This window comes from Arvicanthis niloticus, chromosome 6 (assembly GCF_011762505.2).
Source record: "Arvicanthis niloticus isolate mArvNil1 chromosome 6, mArvNil1.pat.X, whole genome shotgun sequence".
Lineage (NCBI taxonomy): Eukaryota > Metazoa > Chordata > Mammalia > Rodentia > Muridae > Arvicanthis > Arvicanthis niloticus.
In genome coordinates, this window is record NC_047663.1 from 28,198,355 (window position 1) to 28,218,053 (window position 19,699).

A 19,699-nucleotide genomic window follows, 5' to 3' on the forward strand; every position below is an offset into this window, starting at 1 on the left:
TTTGCATTGTATTAGATATTATAAACAATCTAGAGATTATTTAAAGTATATGGGACGGTGTGCATGGGGCATATGCAAATATCACACAACCTATATTAGGGCTTTGGGCATCCCCAGATTTTGGTATCTGCTGAGGTCCTGAAGCCAATCCCTCAGGGATACCAAGTGACAACTGTATAATTTATATTTCATGACCATGATAGTTTGTTTGTATAGGGAGCAAGTATAAAGGAAGTCTCCAACAAGCATTTTAACTTCATCATTCTAAGTATGACCAAAAAATATATTTCATTTTCTATGTTATAGTAACTGTATGTGACTTTATTTATTTATTTATTTATTTATTTATTTATTTATTTAGACAGGGTTTCCCTGAGTAGACATGGCTGTCCTGGAACTCTCTGGCCTCAGACTCAGAGATCACTCTGCTTCTGCCTCCTGAGTGCTGGGATAAAAGGCATTCATTACCAAATAACCCAAGTCCTGAAGGTTCCATTAAAATCTCTCAGTTAAGATGGAGGTACTTGGGCTGGAGAGATGGCTCAGAGGTTAAGAGCACTGACTGTCCTTCCAGAGGTCCTGAGTTCAATTTCCAGCAACCACATGGTGGCTCATAACCATCTATAATGGGATCCAATACCGTCTTCTGGTGTGTCTGAAGATAGTGGCTGTGTATTCATATATAAAAATATATATATATTTTTTAAGATGGAGGTATCTGAGCATCTCTGTGAATGAAATGCACCAACATTTAAAAAACATCTTCAACTCCAGGGTAACCTTAACTTTCCCCTCCAAAGGCAAGTTAACTTATCCCAAGAAAGGAACGTTGCTGGCCACATCAGATGTGTCTTGACTGCAGAAGGTCTGTGCCTTGTGTGGTGGTAGTTACCCATAACCCCAGCACTTGGGAGGCAGAGGCAGGAGGGTCAGGGGGTTCAAGGTGATCATGAGCTATAAATGAAGTGGAGGCCAGTCTGAGCTATTTAAGATCTTGCTTCAAAAAAAAAAATTTTTCCCCCGGATGTTAGGCACTGGTAGTGGGGTGCACTCAACTCTGAAGCTACCATTTCCCCTCCCAGGCAGAATGCAACCTGAAAAGCTTGTCCTACATTAGGGCTGGGCATGCAGAGGCTGTTACAAGAGCTATAGTTACTGGAGCTGAAAAGATGGACTAGACTTAGGAAAATAACTTCTCAAACTGGAAGCCAGACAGTCTTCCCACAGAAGACCCCAAGCAGATGACAGCGGGGAGAAAACGGATCCAGGATTAAGACGTGAGCTTTTCTAAATGTGCTAGACACAAGTTCCTTTAAGAGAATTTCCATTCCTAGTGAGGAAAAAATTAAAGCATGCAGAAACAGGGCCTTTGTTCATTCTCTTAAAATAAAATAAAAACCAAATCAAGTTTTTTTTTCTGAAAACAATCAAGATAAAAAAATCAATCTGTTTCAAATCAACATAAATGTACCAAGATGACCTTTCTCTAAGAGCTGAACAATTCATGTAGTCTTTACAAATTCTTTTGTCTTTGTTGTTAAGCTGCCTTATCCTGATGTTTTGAAAAATGTGTTAACGCTAGCTTTTTGTTCCAAGTTGAAGCTATGAAAACTTTATGGATTTCTGTCACCTGGTGTTTTAATTACTGTTGCTATCCAAACTGTGATTCCCAACAGCTCAGAATGGGTGACCTGGGCAGTGTGAGGCTTCACTTTATACTCCAACACTTCAGAACCTCATTCTGTCTAAGGGACAAAGGCCTCACCATGGAGTACAAGGGGGCAGCTTCCTTCTGTTATTTCAGTGCCTGTTGCCTTAAAACTTTTATTGCTCTAGACAGCTTGGGTGACAAAAGGCTTTTGTAGACTTGTGTCTAAAACTCTCATTTCACTTGTAACCCAGACAGTGCTGGTGTCTCACTATAAAAGCGAGGCCGTTCATTTCAGTTCAAGACAATTTTCTCACCAATATTCTATCACATAGCAGCAAACATTTAAACAGGAAAATGACTTGTCTTAAAGGTTTTGTTTTGCTTTAAAAGACAGGGTCTTATTTATGTAGCTCCAGCTGGCCTGGAACTAACTAAGTCTGCCTCAAGTGCTGGGATTAAAGGCATTTGTCACCACACCTGCCATTTTAATGGTGTTTTAACTCATCAGGCAAAAAAGAAAAAAAAAAAAAAAAGAAGAAGAAGAAGAAAGCCAATTATAATTAAGTATTTTTAAAAACCCTCTTTACAATTTCAGGCATTATCAGTAACTAATCTATTAAAGCCCCTAACTAGGCTGGATACCATCCCCCCAAAAAATAATAGTATGTAAATGTTTTACTGGGAAAAGAAACTAATATTTTAGCAACTTTCCCAACTATGGTTGGGTTTAATCCTAAATTCTAGCTACAGACAATGGCTGAACTTAAAAGGTGAAGGGTTTTTTAGCATCTCTGAGTTCCTTCTCACATTTCAAACAGATGCTGACAGATTACATGACTTCCTCCTATCACCTAGCTCTCTCCTAGATGGATGCTGGGCGTAGAGGCATCCATGAACCACTTATATTTATAGGATGCTGGGGATCAAACCCATGGCTTTCTGCTTTTGAGACAAACACTCTACCAAGCACCACCCCAGCTCTGACAAAGAGCAGAGCCCTGCCTTCCATTATTCCTTTGTGACTCAGTAAGTTGCATCTTTCTTCTTCTTCATGAGCATAGACTTTTAGCAAAGACTTAAAACAAAGACCACAGGATAGGCATTTTTAATTTTAAAGAATTTTAATACAAACTTAATATAAACTATTTCAGTCCCTCTTAACATGTAAGACACTGACTCAAAATACTTTACCGTTTTTTTCAAGTATTGCACAATATAGGTACAAAATTAATATTTACGATTACATTTTCTTCCATAATATATAGCAAAAATCTTTAAACCTTTAACAGAAAATACATTTTTTTTGAAAAAGCAAATATTCGTACATTTTAATTCCACCACTAAAGGAATATCCTGTACACAATTTTCAGAATAGTTGATGTCTTTAAGATGGATATTTTACAATTTCAGTAAAAAAAATACAACATGAAGCTGCTGTCACAGATCACTGTAGTAAAAAGATAGAAATGCAATACCGTGTCGTAGAAACAATATATATATATCCTCTGATATTTTACAAACTTTGTACTAAATTAAATTATACAATTAGAAAAGACCAATAAACCCACTTATTAGTGCCAATTTTTTATAAAAAAAAAAAAAAATCAGCCATGTCCTTGCTATATCTTAAATACTGTATGTAAGAGGCCATATCTGAAAGTATACTTTAAAATATACAGTCAGTATAAAATAACTTTGTGCTTGGTTGGCAAATGAAAAATGATGCATGTTTTATTTTGTAACCAAGCTTGAATGTATCCTTACTATAAGCTTAAAAAAAAATCTCAAGGAGGCAAAAAAAAAAAAAAAAAAAAAAAATTTTCCCCCTTGGGCCGATGCACTTTAACTTGTACGATACATGTTCTCTCTTTTTGTTTTTTGTTTTTTTTGTTTTTTTTTAGTTAGCCATAACAGGCTGGAATTGCTGGTTAGAATACTGCATGTTATTTAAGCTAAAATTCAAGCCGTCTACGAAAGACTTCTCGTTGAGGCCGCCATAGGCCGCAAACACATCAAAGGCATTACTGTACTGGAGGGGGCTGAGGTTAAGGGGGCTGTCACCCGGGAACATTCCATTGGTACTACTACCTTGACCCTGCATGTTAGGAAAAATAAACTCCTTGGCATTGGGAGAGAGAGCAGAGGTTTGCTGCTGCTGCTGCTGCTGCTGCTGCTGCTGCTGCTGCTGCTGCTGCTGCTGTGGAGGTGGAGGTGGAGGCGGTGGCTGGGACGGCGGCTGCTGCTGCTGCTGCTGCTGCTGTTGTGGCGGTGGAGGCGGCTGCTGGCTGCCCAGGCCCAGCCCATACAGAGAGTGCATTGAGGAAGAGATGGCTTTCTGCTTCAGGAGGTCGTTCACATTCACATTCAGGCCCAGGTTGATGGGAGACGTGCGTGCTACCTTGCTGCTACGGCCACTGTTCTTCATTTTGGTGGAGCCAAACTTGGTGGCAGCAAAAGTGGCAGTGGTAAAGGTTAAAGGCTGAGTGGACCGGGGCATGAAGGTGGGGCTGACAGCAGCAGAGTGGCCGAAGGGCGGCGAGGGAGAGCTGGACACAGAGGAGGCTGGGTCACTTATAGGCATGAAAACCTGGGCCTCCGGGTTAAAGCTGTTTTTGATCTCCTTATCCAGCTCGCATCCGTTTTCATTACTGTCATCCACGTACAGCACCTTCACTGGTCCCTTTTCACCAATTTGGTAGGAAACCTCAAACGGGTCGATCCAAACGCTCAGATCCTGAGGCAGGTTGCCGCGAACGTCGTCAATGTCCAAACCGCTCTCTTTGGATGCTTGCTCAATCACTGGGTCCACTTTCTCCCCTACGTGTATACATCTAAACCCTGAGCCTCGGTATGGCTTTTCAGGATACCAGTGCCCTTCATATTTCTTCTTAAGAAGTCTTTCAAGCTCTTCACCAAAAATGTTGACACGTCTCCTGGGAAGCTTATTGTACAAGTAGGAAATGATAAAATTTAGTGCTACTTGGATTTCCAGCTGCATAGCTGCGATGCCACAAAAGTTAGCTTTGTTTCAACTCCTCCACCAGAAAAATAAAATTTAAAAAAAAATCAGTTTGTGACAGAGAAACAAATTCTCATTCAAAGTGCTGGTATTAGATTATCCTTCAACCTTCCGTGGTCTTGTTCCTTTAAGAAAACAAAACATAAGCAAACACATCCAAGTAAGATCAATGGAACAGCTCCAAAGCTTTTCACCTGAAGCAACTTTATTTTTGAAAATGTCTACTGGCTAGAAAGACTGGAAAATACCGCTACAAAATAAAGGAAGAGACCATTAAAAAAACAAACAAACAAACAAACAAACAAACAAAAAAAACAACTCTTGCTAAAGTTCAAGAGAGATTTACACTTAAAACAGCATTCTAAGCTACTACATACCGTTTCGGAGCAGGATGTAAGGAACCTCCAGAATATGTATCCTTTCTTTCTCTTCTTGGCACAGTGTTTACTAACTGTGTACTGCACACTCATCCACCCACCCACCCGCTCCACTTTTACAAGTTGGTCATTAGTTTCCTTGCTAGTCACCATTTTAGGAGTGAATCCTTAGTTCCTTTTGGAATCATCACGTTTAAATCTGCTTTATGTCAAATATTTGGAAATGTACGTTACAAAATTATTTTAAAATTTCAAAATACTAAAGTACTAAAATTAAAGGTACTAAATGAACTGTTACCTTGGTAAATGAAACCAAATTATCCCCTTTAGTTTTAACCATGCCAAGGGCTCTCACACAACTTATTCTTCTGGGAGCCTTTTTCTATTTTATTGTGTACTGCCTCCCCCTACATTCTGAAATTCCTCTCAGCTGCAAGCATAAAAAAAAACCAAGCAGCTTAAAACTCTTATTGATTACTCTGTTTAAAGGGCAGGGTTTCTCAGTTTTATTCTAATTTTTAAAAACCATCTCCTTCTCTCTTTGGATAAACGGACAGTCCCTGGAGAGGTTGGAGCGATAAGGTCGACCTTTAAACGTTTGCTGGATCAGCACTGGGTGGGGATAAGAAAAGATCAAGGGCAAACAGAGGTATCTCCAAGGGAGAGCTGTTTGTACAACGAGGTTGATGAAAAAGGGCATTGAAAATAATCAAACTGGTGTTAGTTAATCCATCTGTTTCATTTTCCATATTCTTGGTGACAAAGGGCAAAGAATCTTTCGTGTAGCCCCCAAACTACACTTTCCAAGCCGAAACCCAAGAGCCGGCAGAGAAAGCAGATTCAGCTGGATTGCTTAAAGGTGCAGCCGAGCCCAGACAGGCTGGGTGGAAGGTGGTTTTTAAAGCAACGCCTTAACACAGGACTGTGAAGAATTACATAAACAGCCAGTTGGGTCTCATTAGATTTCTGCTCACAGCGCCGGGAGCCGGAGCGCTACAGCAGCAGCAACAGCAACAGCCGGAGGTGGAGGAGGAGGAGGAGGAGGAGGAGAAAGAGGAGGAAGACTACTAGCTTTGCTCCGGGAGGAGCTCGGCCCGGGGAAAAGGAGAGCAGGCTCTCTAGCCGCCCCAGGGACGCGGCCCGGGGCACCGGCAGGTCGCGGCGCGGGCCGCCCTGCCTTCCCCTCCCCCGCCGTAACCTGACCCTGCCGTCCCCCCCTCTGCTCCCCGCTCGAGGCTCCTGGGACCTAGCCAGCATCCCGGAGCACCGGTCCGGGCCCGATCCCAGTATCCCGGCGCCCCCTCCCCCTGCCTGGGCGCCGCTGCTCCCACCCCGGGTGCTCCCACCTCCCGGCTGCCCGCTGGCCGCCCAGCCTCGGGACAGGGCCCCCGGAGTCACTCCATTCCCTTGGGTCCCCGAGGCTGCCCCTCCGCACCCGGGCTCGCAGGACACTGCAGCCACTCCCCCAGCCCCTAGCCGCCGCCCCGCCGTACTTACAGGCTGCTCCGGAGCTGCGGCCGCCGCCGAGCCGCGGCTGGGCGGGGGAGAAGGGGCGGCGGGCGGGGGCGCGGGTGGGTCGGGAGCGGCGAGGCGGCCGGGTGCAAGACGTCGCCACCGCCGGACGCGCGAAGGACGCCTCGGGCGGGCCCGGGAGCTCGCTGCTCTGGCTCAGGGGTGGCGGGGACCGCAGGCTTACACGAGCGCGCTCGCTTCTCTACACAGCCCGGCGGCCCGGCCCTGCGTCCCCGTACAGCGCCCTCTGCGCGCCGGGCCAGAGCTTCGCTCCTTCTGCCGCGGCGCGCGCCCCGCCTCTCGTTTTATAGCCTCCTCCCCGCCCCCCAGCCTCCGCGGGGGTGCGCGCCGCTCGCGTCACAGTCCCGCCCTCCCCACCCGGCACCCCCGGGCCGCGCCGACTCCGCCCCTGCCCTGCCCCCCGACGCCATTGGCCAAGTCCCGCCTGCCCACGTCCAGACGGCCGCTGATGGATGGTCACGCCTCCTGAACGCCGCTACGACCAATGATCTGACAGTCCCGAGAGGCTGGGGGCCGGGTCAAGGGAAGCCTTGGAACCGGATTGGTGGAGGGCGGTAGGGGTAGGGCGGCAGGGCGCCCGGGCCTAAGGGGGAAGGGGAGAGTGGGGGAGCAGGTGGCGACGCGGCGGGGGCCGGCCGGGAGAGCTGGCCGAGTCTGGGGGTGGGGAGGGAGGGCGGAGTACACGGAAAAGGCTGCTTCCGAGTGCGACTGTGGCCGGGGGAAAACCCCAATCTTGGGCGAGCTATCCTATGGGTCTCCAGCCCACCCGGGTGACCTGGACTCGTGCTCCCGATTCATTGAGTATTAATCCTCTCAGGGCCTAGGCCAACTGCCACCCCGAGAGTGACAACTGCAGAACCTGGGGGCGGGGAAGGGAGGCCACGTCGCTGCACCTCCCGCCCAGGTGACAGTTTAACTGCCTCTGCAGCCCCCCGGCCGGATCTCTCCGGGTCACCTGGCAGCAGCTCGGACATGAGGGTTGCTTGAGAGCGTAAGAAAAAAATTGTCTTATAGCAAAGGTCCCAGAGAGCGCCACGCTGCCAAACTGCCTATGTGACTGTGTGTGCGCCCACGCGTGCATTTTGAGAGCTTTCACCCGGGTCCACAAAATAAACACGATGCCTTGCTGAGGAACCTACGAGAGTTTCTGAACTGTGCACGGGTGTCTAGGGAATGGGGACTCCAGGGGCGCGGATAGGCGCCGTTTCCTCAACCTGCAGCCCAGAAATCCTAGTTAACGTCGGAGTGGAACTGGGCGTTCCTCACGGCTAAAAATAATTACTCACAGGTAGCAACGATGCCTGATTGGTCGCGCTGGACCTCAGCGGCCAGGCGATTGGCTGTCTGGTCTCCAGGAGACCGACGTCAAACTCGGACTGGGTAAAGGCGAGAGAAAGTCGAGGGGGAGCCACGGAGAGGAGGGGGAGAAAGCGCAGCAGTGAATGAAACGCCCAGGGCCTGGCCTTCCCCTTCCCTGTCCTGGGCATTCGGGGCATGCTTCCTGGAAAAAAACCGGCCCCGGTGCTGCCTTGCCCTTTAACACTGCCGGGCGGGCATTTCTACGCCTCTGTCTAGAGGTTAAACCGCAGCTCACCGTCTGCGTAGACCATCTGTACCACCCAGGGCACAAACCCTTATCTGCGCGACCCGCCAAGAGACTTTGCGTTTTATGGATGCAAAAGTCTGGACGTAGCTTATTATTTTGCACTCGGACCTGCTTGCGTGGGTTTCCACCTCCTCTTTTAGAAGGAACAGCTTTGAGAAAAAGATATTTCTAAAGACTCACAACGTGTGAGAAAGGGAGGGTTTGTGGAATGGGCTGAGGGGTGGGGTGGGGACCGGTCAGGTGACCCATTTCTTGTTTATTGCACAGGTTCCTAAAACTTGGGTAGCGCCCCCCCCCTTCTTAAGAACGTAGAAGTTTTACTCAGAAACGCTTTAAATTCGGTTTTATTCTTTAGTATTTCGGCTTTTTAGATGCAGAGTGGGATTAGATTGTGAGAGCACGGTGTTTAAAATGGAAGCATCTGGCAGCAAAATATTTTAATATAAATTATTCCATTGTTTTCCTCCGTTGTGTGATTTTGCTTTTCTAGTGTGAACGTTAATTTGTCACAGAAATAAGGCATTTTAAACTCTATAGTTAGTTGAGCACAGAAATTGCAAGAATCTAGGTAAGATATTTTGGGACTGGCTTACCAAGAGAAACACTTTATCTTTCATGTGCCCTAGAAGCATAATTTATAACCATTAGGCAAATGTTACTGTACCAAACGCTCCGAATTACAGACACATGTGCTGGGCCATGTGTCTTGATTTGTAATTTGGAAAATATATCACTATAATTAGGGAGCATATTAGGCTTGGCTGAGATTAAAATGTCTAACTAAAAATAGATGGATCATAATTTTGTTAAGCTTGTGTGTACTTTTCAAGAATTCTCTAGAGGAAACGAACAGGTCCCTTTCTCTGACTTCCCCCCTTCTGAATTTCTCCTATCTACAGTCCCAGATATAAAGTACTGAAGTGCTTACCTCCTAGGGACAGTAAACGTCAGTAATGTGTGAGTTAGCTGGGCATGGTGACACACACCTGTAAATCCTAGCACTCAGCTTGAGAACAGCCTGTCTGGGCTACCAGGCAAGTTCCAGGCTAGCCTGGGGTGCATGTTTCAAAAAATAAAAATAAAATAAAAACAGACAAAATTATGGGTTAATTCCAGAACTCTTGAGGGTGGGGGTAGGGAATATGAGAGGGTCTCAACCCAAAGGCCAACTATAATGCTATTTTATTCAAGTCTTGCACTTTAAAGGATACCTCCCAGCTAATTACCATCTTGCTTTAGAATTCTACAGCAGTGAAGACTGCTAAATCATCATTTAAATTTATATAAATTTATAGAGATAAAAATATTGAACTCGGGCTCCAGGTGATGTCGCAATCAAGAAAAATCTCCTCAGAAACTGATGATTCAGGCCTGTAATGACATGTACTCAGAAGGCTGAGGCAGGGGGATCGAAGTTCATTCAGTGCTTGTCTGGGTGACAAAATGAGTTCAGGGTCAGTTTGGGCAACAGTGAGACCATGTCTCAAGAAATAAAAAAGATTGGGGGCTGTAGCTCAGTAGTACAAGCCTGTAACCCCAGCACACCTAAGAGTCTGAGGCAGGAGGATGGCAAATTTGAAGCTAGCTTGGACTACATACTAAGACCCTATCTCTACAGTACTTTGGCTGTGAGCCTAGCCTTTAATGGCAGAGCCAGCACTCCAGCCCCCTATCTCTACAATAAATAAATAAACGAAAGATAATTGCATACCTTGTGACTGGCATAAGAATTTGCTTTCCCTTTGCCTAGCATGCCTAAAGACCCTACTAGATTCAATTCCTGTTATCCCAAAGTCAAGAAAGAAAAGAACTAGTTCTCCCTAGAAAGTACAGTCCTTCCTCTCACAGCCTTGCATCCTTAAGGAATCCTGAGGGGGCACATCGTAATAAAAATAACAGCCGAGCGGGGGTGGCACACACCTTTAATTAATCCCAGCATTTGGGAGGCAGAGGCAGGCGGATTTCTGAGTTCGAGGCCAGCCTGGTCTACAGAGTGAGTTCCAGGACAGCCAGGGCTACACAGAGAAACCCTGTCTCAAAAACCAAATAAATAAATAAATAAATAAATAAATAAATAAATAAATAAATAAATAAAAACACTTGTAATTTAAAGTGTCTTGAACTGTACACACACACCCCTCATCCTTATTTCTGAGAGGAAACCATCTTATGCTTCCCTGTAAACAGAAGATTACTAGAGAACCACCACCAGCCTACCCAGAGTATTTTCTAAGGGCCAGTGCACTTGAGAGCTGACCTTTGTTAGAAAGTAAGACAACATGTAAGTATGTTGTTATTTGTTACTCGTTTCTTCTTAAATAGTTGCACAGCACAAACCATAGATATACATTTTAAAATGAATAAAAAAAATACGTTGGGTGTGGTTGTATTTTGCTCTAATCCTAGCAGAAACTGAGGCAGAAGAGTTTTGGGTTCTGAGTCAGTCTTGGTGAGATTCTGCCGCAAACAGATTCTTTACTAGGATTATTTACTAATCACTATGGTGGTTTGTGCCTGTAAGTCTAGTACTCGGGAAATAGAGGCAGGAGGACCAGGAGTTTGAGGTAATTCTAAGCAACACAGTGGGTTAGAGGCCAGCCTGGGCTTCACAAAACTTTATCTCAAAACAACCCCATACATACTTTCTGCTAGGCGAGGTGGCAGATACATACCTACCCGTAATCCCAGTTCTGATGGTGGCTAGGCATGAAGATCTCAAGTTGAAAGCTTGGGTTATATATGGAGACCCTATCTCCACAAATCCAACTTACAAAGTAATCATTGAGTTTCTTACCAACGAAACTAGTTCTTTCCTAATTCTTTCTCAAAGGATGGCAATGCTGTTGTGGCTGAGGAAATGCCAGTGTGGTTTCCTGGAGCTTCTACCGGAGTTTGTAGAAGAGGGCCATACCTTCTCCAGAGCAGATTCGGTTAAGTGTAACTAAAAGATAACCAGGTAACTCTGAGCAAGCCTACTCATCTTTGGAACAAACAATCCCACAGAGGCAACTCAGGTCAAGAGGAGACTGACCATCTAACCAGCCCCTCATCTTGAAGTGACTCTCCAGTAGCCAAAGATGAAGATTTTGATTTTGGCGAGAGATTATAGAGCAGATTCCAGGAGCGATATTGTGCTGAAGACATCCTGAACACAAAGAACATTTATTTAAAAGTTCTCCAAGAGCGAATCTTATTAGAGTACTTTAAATACATTTTAAAGCATGGCTTGCATATGCTATTATGTAGCCAGGCTTACTAAAATTATATACAAACAATTGTGGCCGACTCTGGTGCAAGTTCAGTGGATTCCCACGCCCCCTCCCTCTTCCTAGTCTTCCTGAACTGAAGAGGCTATGCAGGAGCTAAGTGTGTTCTCTCCCAGGCTTCACTGTGGTGGGCACGAGCACTGAGACACTGGTTTACCAATGTCACACAAAAGTCAGCTGGGATGAATTTAGGGGAAGCATTTCTTTTCAAAGGGGTTTGCTCCAGTCACTATTAGCACATAACAAGCTATTCCCAAACCCCATCTGTCATGGTAGAAAGCACCCATTGTACTGTGCCTGTGGCTCTTGCTGGTCAGGAATTCAGAAGGGCATGTGCGCATGCATGCCTTGTCTCTACAGTGACTAGAACCTCTCTACTGGGAAGACACTGGACTGCGAGTCAAATGGAACAGATCTGTACAATGGAACTGCCTCTAAAGATAGAAAGAGGATAGATGTGTGCCATCTACCATGCTGGCCACATGAGCTACAAAGCCCAGGAACTGTGGCCTGGGTGGCTGAGGAACTGGATTTTAATTAGGTTAAACTTTAAACAACCACATGTGGTCAGTGATTCCTGAGTTAGACAGCATAAGTCTGGAGACTGCCATGCTGATGCCCAGGCTGACAGGACTCTAACACCAGGCTCAGTTGGCACTGTTGCTACAGGGCCTGGACTTCTCATGGTTTAGCCACTGGTTCTAAGAAGAAACATTCCAAGAGGGAGTTTCTAAAGAATGAACATACAGAGAGAGCCACGTGGAGGCCAAGTGGCCTCAATGACCCAGCTTCTGAAGTCAAAACACCACCACTACCACACCGTGAACACTGAAGTAACCACAGGCTAGATTCCATGGGAGGGAGGAGCTGAGTCTTCCCTGTCCGGGGAACAGTAGCCAGGCATAGTGGTGGATGGCCGTGACCTTAGTAGGAGGAAAGAGAATGCAAGACTCGCCTAGACTACATAGTAAGACCTTGTCTCCACACCTATCAGCTGGTGGGCAGACTTCAGCACTTTCGACATACACAAGGACCTGGGTTGAATCTCCAGCACTTATAAATAATAAGTTAATAAACCATGGTGGCTCTGTTACTGTCTTCCTGCCTTTGAACATGGATCTGCTGGAAAGCCTCACCAGCTTTTCTTATAAACAGGAAAAAGGAAACGCAAGGTGACCACAGAAATAGGACCTCCGAGCAGTGCTAGTAACCGTCTAGGTCTGCTTCACTCTTTAAACCTCCTGAAGTGTTCTGCAACTCACAGCGAAACAAACTCTACTCAGCACGGGTCAAGTGAGCAAACCACAAAAAAAACCAAACAAAATTATCACCACCAGTAACCTTTTTTTTTTTAAAAAAAAAAAAAAAGAAAAAGAAAAAAAAAGAAAGAAAGAAAAAGAAAACCTGAACTCAATTCTTAAATGATCAAGTAGAAAGTATCTGGGTGGGTGAGGTGGTTCTGTGGCTGCAGGTGCTTGCCATGCAAGTCTGATGACCTGAGTTGTGTCCCTGGAACTCACATCGAGGTGAAAGAGAGAAGCAATTCCACAAAGTTGTCCTTTGACCTCCACATAAGACATGGCTTGAAGATTTCCATTGAATAATAAATTTGTAAAACAAAACGAAAAAACAAAACAACAAAAACCAAAAACAACAACAACTAAAAAACTGGGGTCTCAAACCCAGAAATCTTTGTTTTAGGAAATTTGTATCACAGAAATTTGGATCGTCATATGGGGTTTGGGTGGGGGGGGGGAGGGTGGAACTAGGTAGAGTTATGCGTGATTGGAAGCTTAGGCTGGAGGATCACAAATTGAAACCCAGTTCGGGTCACCTAACAGATTCAAGATCATCCTGAACTAACCAAAGAGGACCCTGTCTCAAAAACTACAAATAAAAGTGTGAGAAGAAACTTATCTTTCTTCGCACAGTGATGACCACGTGGAACATCCTGTTCCATTTCTCTGTGTTAGAGAGAACCCACACACAAACACAGCAGCCAGAGGACATCGAGTGTTCTTCTCTGTCACTCTCTGCCTTCTTTTGAGATGGTCTCTGTCACTGAATATGAAACTAGGTTGGCAGCCAACATGGTCCCGTGATCCTCCTGTCTCTGCCTCTTACAATGCTGTGGTTACAGGTGTACAAACAGCCACTCCTAATATTTTTTTCCCTGTGTGCTGGGATCCCCTGGATTCAGGGCCTCGAGCTCACACACAGGCGCTTACCCACGGAGTCTTCTCTGCAGCCTCTGCCTGAGGTTCACTCCATGTCAGGTCCTTCTCGTTTTCCCTGACTCTATTTTTTTTTTTTTTTTAAATGAGCGACTACTATATCATCTTTCGTGCATTTTCGAGAACTCGTTTAACCATTGTTGGATATGTGTTGACACTCTATACTAAACATTTTTAGGTAGAAATCTTCAGCTATAGCTCTGATTATTTCCTTGGGTAATTACCTAGTCAAAAGGGAAACTGCTTCTTCTCACTCTACCCCCTGCCCTGTGACTAACGACTAAACACAGAGCTTAGTGTATGTTAGAACAGCACTCTGCTCCTGGGCCATAGTCTCTACTCAAGAGGATATAGGAGATATATCTATATCTATATCTATATCTATATCTATATCTATATCTATATCTATATCTATATCTATATCTATATAGATAGATTTTTTCTGAGACAGGGTTTCTCTATGTAGCCCTGGCTATCCTAGAACTCACTCTGTAGACCAGGCTGGCCTCGAACTAAGAAATCTGCTTGCCTCTGCCTCCCAAGTGCTAGAATTAAAGGCATGTGCCACCACTGCCCGGCTTCAAGAGGATATTTTCAAGGCTTTTAACACATAAGAGTGACCACTGTCCAGAAATACTATACCATCTTGCACTCCCAGTTGAGGCCTAATTCAGTCTCAATACATTCCTAGCCAATATTTTTTTATTAAATATTTTTCCAAGTTTTTGGTTAATATGATTATATTTTTGTTGTTTTAATTTATGTTTTGTTGTTTATGAAGGTTAGGCAAGTTTTAAATGTTCCAGGTATTTACTTATATCATCATCATCATCATCATCTGTATTACTACTACAATGTATCTGTGTGTGAGCATGGGTGCATGAATGCCTCAGTGCACACGCAATGGCCAGGGACAGCTTTGTGGAGCCTTTTCTTTCATGAGTTTTAGGGACTGAGCTCAGTTGTTAGGCTTTCCCAACAAGCACGTGACCCACTGAGCCATGTTTGTATAAATTTTTAAATCTCTGCCTCTTCTCTGAATTTCTGTGGCGACCATGGTGCTTGCTTTTCAACTTGGTGAAAATGTTGCCTATCGCAGACTAATTACATGACGGAACACGACCCCAATCATAAACATTGATCTAGAATTTGCCCAAGCATCACAAACCTGTGATTTGGGTGCTCAAACTGTTAAGGTTGGTTTCTGCTCTGTTTATAGCATTCTGACTGACTCAAAGGTTATCAAGTAATGAGGGGTTGCTTTGTCTGTCTGATTGCTTTGGTTTGGTGTTTTCAGACGAAGTCTCACTACGATGTCTTTGCCCTCTTCAAATTCACCATGTAGGCCAGACTGACCTGGAACTCACAGAGACCTGCCTGCCTCTGCCTCCTGGGTGGTAGGATTAAAACTGTTCACTGCCTCACCAAGGCAAGTAATGTAGCTTTTAAATAAAAGCAAACACAAACCATTCAAGCCTGGTGAGCTGCCGAGCCTGGTGATCCAACTTCAATTGCTGGGATCCACTGAGTGAAAGGGGGTGACTCACTCCCACAGTTTGTCCTGAGACCGCCACATGTGTCACACACACACACACACACACACACACACACACACACACACACACTGTGGATTTTTTAAATTTTTTTTTTTTAAGTTCTACTGCTATTTAGTCAGGCCGTTTCCTCTCTGACCTTTGCCACCTGTCATGCCGCTCCCTGAGAATGAACTTGAGAAAACTCTCTTGACTTTCAGGGGTTTACATCTGTTCTTGGATCAATATAGGCTGTCCCCATGGGCTCCCACTTCCTTGCCATCTAAGTTGCAGTGAAGCATAGTAGAGAAGTACCAACCTGAAGTAAAAAGGTTTGTGTTTGGAGCCGTTGTTGCACTTCTAGGCATTAGCTGGGTGTGGCTGCCCCGGTGCAGTGTGGCTGCCAGGAGCCTCAGTCCTCCTGCAATAGCCCAAGCCTTTGGCGCTATGTGAAAGGCAAGTGGGGAGGTACCCGGAAAACCACTCTGTAAGCCATAATATTTTCTCCTTTTCTGCCTCTTTCTGCCTTTTCACTCTCCCTTCTTCCCCCCCACCCCCCGCCCCAACCCCCTGTTTTCTATCTTTGCTTCTTAGATAAGTCAGAAACTCAAGTTCCATTTGGGTCAGCTCAGGGAACAAAGATAAGTGAAATTGCTTTTAAACGTCAAGCAAATATTGACACTGTCCTTGGTCACACTCAGTGGCTCATGCCATTTCCATCTTCCAGTTGTTCCTCTGTCTCAGGCTTCTGCATCTTAGAGTGTTCTTTAGTTCTTGGTTTAACTGTCCTTTCTCCTGTGATGGATCACAGACGTTTTGTTTGTTTTGTTTCTTTTGCTTTTCTTGACCTTTGCACATGAGCGTTCTAGGGCCTTGCTTGTCAATCAATACTGACTAGTTGGTGGCTTTGCTGTGTCACTGCCTAATCCAATGGAGGAACACAGACTATTTGGACAATGTAAGTGGCCCAGGGTGGCTTGGGATGAAGGATTCAGAAGTAAGAATCTAGTAAGGATGCCAGCCATTGCTCAGAAGTCAGATTACTGAGGGCCCTATATTAGGAAATGGAGTTTTTTTGTTTTTTTTTTGTTTTTTTTTTTTTTTTTTTTTGGGCTCCTAAAAGATGGGAAACTATTGGAGAGTTTTGTTTGTTGTTGTTGCTTAGTACTGGCTAGTTTTATGTCAACTTGACACAGACTAGAGTCATCTGGGAGGAGGGAACCCCCAGTTAAGTAAATGTCTCCATAAGATTAAGCTGTAGGCAAGCCTGTAGAGAAAACACACAGGTTTGCTAGAACTTGGTTCTTTAAAACTGCTAATGACTAGTGCTGGCCAAAGGAACTGGGGAAGGACTCATCCACAGGACTTCACAGAGCCTGTGTGTGGGGCAGGGGCAGGAACTTATACTGTTTTGTAAGAGAATGAAGATGTGCTCACAGGTATGTAGAAGGACAGATTCCCTGCCCCCTCCCCACTCCCCAGGTGATTATCTTCAGAATCATGCAGAATTTCGAAGAAAACGGGAACAGTTTAAATATCCGACAGAGGGCCACCAGATGACTTAATTTTTAAAAACTTAGTAGGCAGTCCTGTGCCATGGTGTGTGTGTGGTCAAAGGACAATTTTTGAGTGTCTTCTCTTTGTTCCCTAGGTTGCATGCTCTTGAGTTTTGCTCAGCCCATGCTTTTACTGCTAAGACAGAGGCCAGGCTGGAGGATTTTGACACATCTTAAACTTTGTAACTGTTGATGAGTGGGAACCTTACAGATCAGAGAAGTAGTTACTATATACCAGAGTTCTCCACCTCTCCACCCTGCCCTCCTTTTCATTTCTATGGATCCCGGCTGCAAGGCAAGTTTTGAGGCCACCCTGGGCTACAGATCTTGTCCTAAGCTACTTAGGGTGATATTGCAAGATTCTGTCTTCAAAAGAGAGAAAGTAAAGAAAACAGGAAAGAAAGACACCTAATTGTACACACAACCTTACACTGGGGCACCATGGGGGGAGGGTGTACAATAAAAGATCATGTAGCTGTGAGCTGTGAGCTGTGGCACCCCTGAGTTTTGCTCCTCAACTATTCAATTTGGGAACCCCTGGGTTAATTATGACCTCAATCCATTCTTCAACAATTCTGTAATTCCCTGGGGAGACAAGAAAGCTACCAAAAAGTAAAATGGTCCCATGGTTTGGTTTGTTGTTTAGAGAAAAGGTAGTTGCATTTCATGAGGGGTAGGGTTTGTTGTTGTTTGAGATGGGCTGTCATGTAGCCCAGGCTGGCCTGGAACTCCATATGTAGCTGAAAATAACCTTATATTACTGTCTCTTCTGCTTTCAGTTGGTTCTTTTCTTGTTTGTTTGTTTGTTTGTTTTGAGACAGGGTTTCTCTGTGTAGCCCTGGCTGTCCTGGAACTCACTCTGTAGACCAGGCTGGCCTCGAACTCAGAAACCCACCTGCCTCTGCCTCCCAAGTGCTAGGATTAAAGGTGTGTGCCACCACTGCCTGGCCTGCTTTCAGTTCTTAAGTGCTATGCTTACAGGCCTGGGCAACCATGCCCAGCTTCCATTGTTTGTACATTACTTAAGTGTTTCTCAATGAGCAGTTACCTTTTCAATTAAAAATAAAATGCTAAGAGCCTGGAGAGATGGCTCAGAGATAAAGGCACTTGCTGCCAAGCCTGATGACCCAAGTTTGATCCCTGGTTCTCACACGGCAGAGTAAGAGAATGGATCAACACAAACTTACCTCTGACCTTCACAGATGTGCCATGGCATGTTACACACATGTATTTGGTGTACACACATGTACACACCATAAAATATAATACATAAAATAAATAAATAGGGTGTTGTATTCCCTATGTTCAATTATTTCATATAACCTGTCTATGTATATAATCTTTATATTTGAGGCCTTACTTCATTTACAAGAACGTTTGGTTCCAAAAGCTTCCTTTGGTTCAAACTATTCTCTCTCTTTTACATAAGTGAAAACAGACTGTCACACCCACCTCTGTGCTCTATCCCCAAGCAATTAACTTATCACTTTGGAGGAGATCTGATTTGTGTGTATTTTGAAATAATGTTTCTGTTTGTTTCAAGAATTCTCTGAACAGATGGCTACAATGGCTTCATTCAACATCTCTGGCCCCTGCAAACCCACCCTCTGCAAGGTTCTCCTGGCCTCTCCCAGGTTCTCTCCCCTGCTATGGGTCTCCAGTAGGCCTTGTCTACAGGGCTCCTCCTGTTTGAGTTACCCTTCTGGGCGAGAAGATAGCAGCCTCCTGCTAATGGAAAAGACACAGTCTTCAAGCCAAAAATGTGAGGACCAAGTCAGAATCCCCTCTTTTGCTCTCTTTGTCCCTATCTGTAACCTACAGTGGGCTTGTCTGTTAGCCCCCTCACCTGTGGATCTGGCCAGGTGCTCCCTTTCCTTGAACCACTCCGAGGCCCAGCCTTCCCCTGGCCTCCCTGCCTCATTTCTACCCCTGAATCTAATCCATTCTGCAGCCCACAGCTGGAAGGATGGTGTTCTTTCATTTTGTTTTGTCTTGGGTTTTTTTTTTTTTTTTTTTTTTTAGATATGGTTTTTCTGTGTAGACCTGGATGGCTGTTCTGGAACTCACTCTGTAGACAAAGCCTTTGAACCCAAGAGATCCACCTGCCCCTGCCTCCTGAGTGCTTGGGATTAAAGGTATCCACCACCACCCGCCTCCTGGTAGGATGAGTCTTTTAATAAACAAATCTGACCTGTAGGGTCTTTGGAACCAACACTTGCTGGCTCCTGCAGGTGCTCACTGAATAAGTACAGGAATGAATGGATGCATGCATGCATGCATGAACAACTGAATGAGTGAGTGGTCCTACTATCTTACCAGACTGACTGCAGTAGGGGCAGCAGTTGTTGCTGGAGAAAAACCGGGCTTTTCAGGGAGGGTATTGCGCATGGACAGGGGTGGTGTTGAGCCGGCCATTACAGACTTGGAGCCTTCGTTTTGTCACAAGTCAGCTACAGGTCTCAACCCCAACGCTAGGGTTGTCAGGGCAGAGCAGTGAAAGGTGGAGATAAGGCTCTGACCATGGGTGAACCCAATGGGAAGGGCCCTGCATAGCAAAAAAAAAAAAAAGGTTGAACTTTAATCTGTAGGTCAGGGGGGAATCTGGGCAAGAGTGTCAGGCAATCTTATCCCTATTCCTCACCCGTCTCCACCCTTTCTTTCCTGCTCCCCTTCCTCCTGGAGAAGGATAATTTCCAAGTGCCAGCCAAAGGGAGTCAAGGTGACCCACTGAACCCCTTTTCCTGGCTCCGCCTTCCAAAGCAGAACCAGAGTCCTAGAAAGAAGACACCTCTCTGGTCTCTGTTATTTCATTTTTGTGATATGGTCTCTCTATGTAGCTCAAGCCAGCCTGGAATTCAGGATCCTCCTCCGGCTGCCTCCCCAGAACTAGGATGACAGGCGTGTGACTCCACCACCAAGCCTAGC

At 45.2% G+C, this 19,699-nt stretch overlaps 2 protein-coding genes and 1 long non-coding RNA gene across 3 annotated transcripts in view; 2 read left to right on the forward strand and 1 right to left on the reverse strand.

The window, feature by feature from the left end:
• The window catches only part of Luc7l3 (LUC7 like 3 pre-mRNA splicing factor), a 335,229-nt gene that overhangs the window by 103,260 nt on the left and 212,270 nt on the right, over nucleotides 1-19,699 (forward strand). The gene's annotated exons all lie outside the window — the stretch shown is intronic.
• Nucleotides 2,754-6,851, reverse strand: Tob1 (transducer of ERBB2, 1). The gene is made up of 2 exons (XM_034507495.2): nucleotides 6,545-6,851; nucleotides 2,754-4,795 (listed from the first exon to the last, which is right to left on the reverse strand). Exon 2 carries the CDS (start codon nucleotides 4,647-4,649, stop codon nucleotides 3,549-3,551), a length of 1,101 nt encoding a protein of 366 aa, XP_034363386.1. The 5' UTR covers nucleotides 4,650-4,795; nucleotides 6,545-6,851; the 3' UTR covers nucleotides 2,754-3,548.
• Nucleotides 16,089-19,001, forward strand: LOC143442696 (uncharacterized). The gene is made up of 4 exons (XR_013111093.1): nucleotides 16,089-16,176; nucleotides 16,870-17,069; nucleotides 18,318-18,536; nucleotides 18,797-19,001. It is a non-coding gene; the product is annotated as an uncharacterized LOC143442696 (long non-coding RNA).

What these genes read in the sequence shown, in the direction of transcription:
- Tob1 (XM_034507495.2), bottom strand. Translation starts at nt 4,649, where the DNA reads ATGCAGCTGGAAATCCAAGTAGCACTAAATTTTATCATTTCCTACTTG.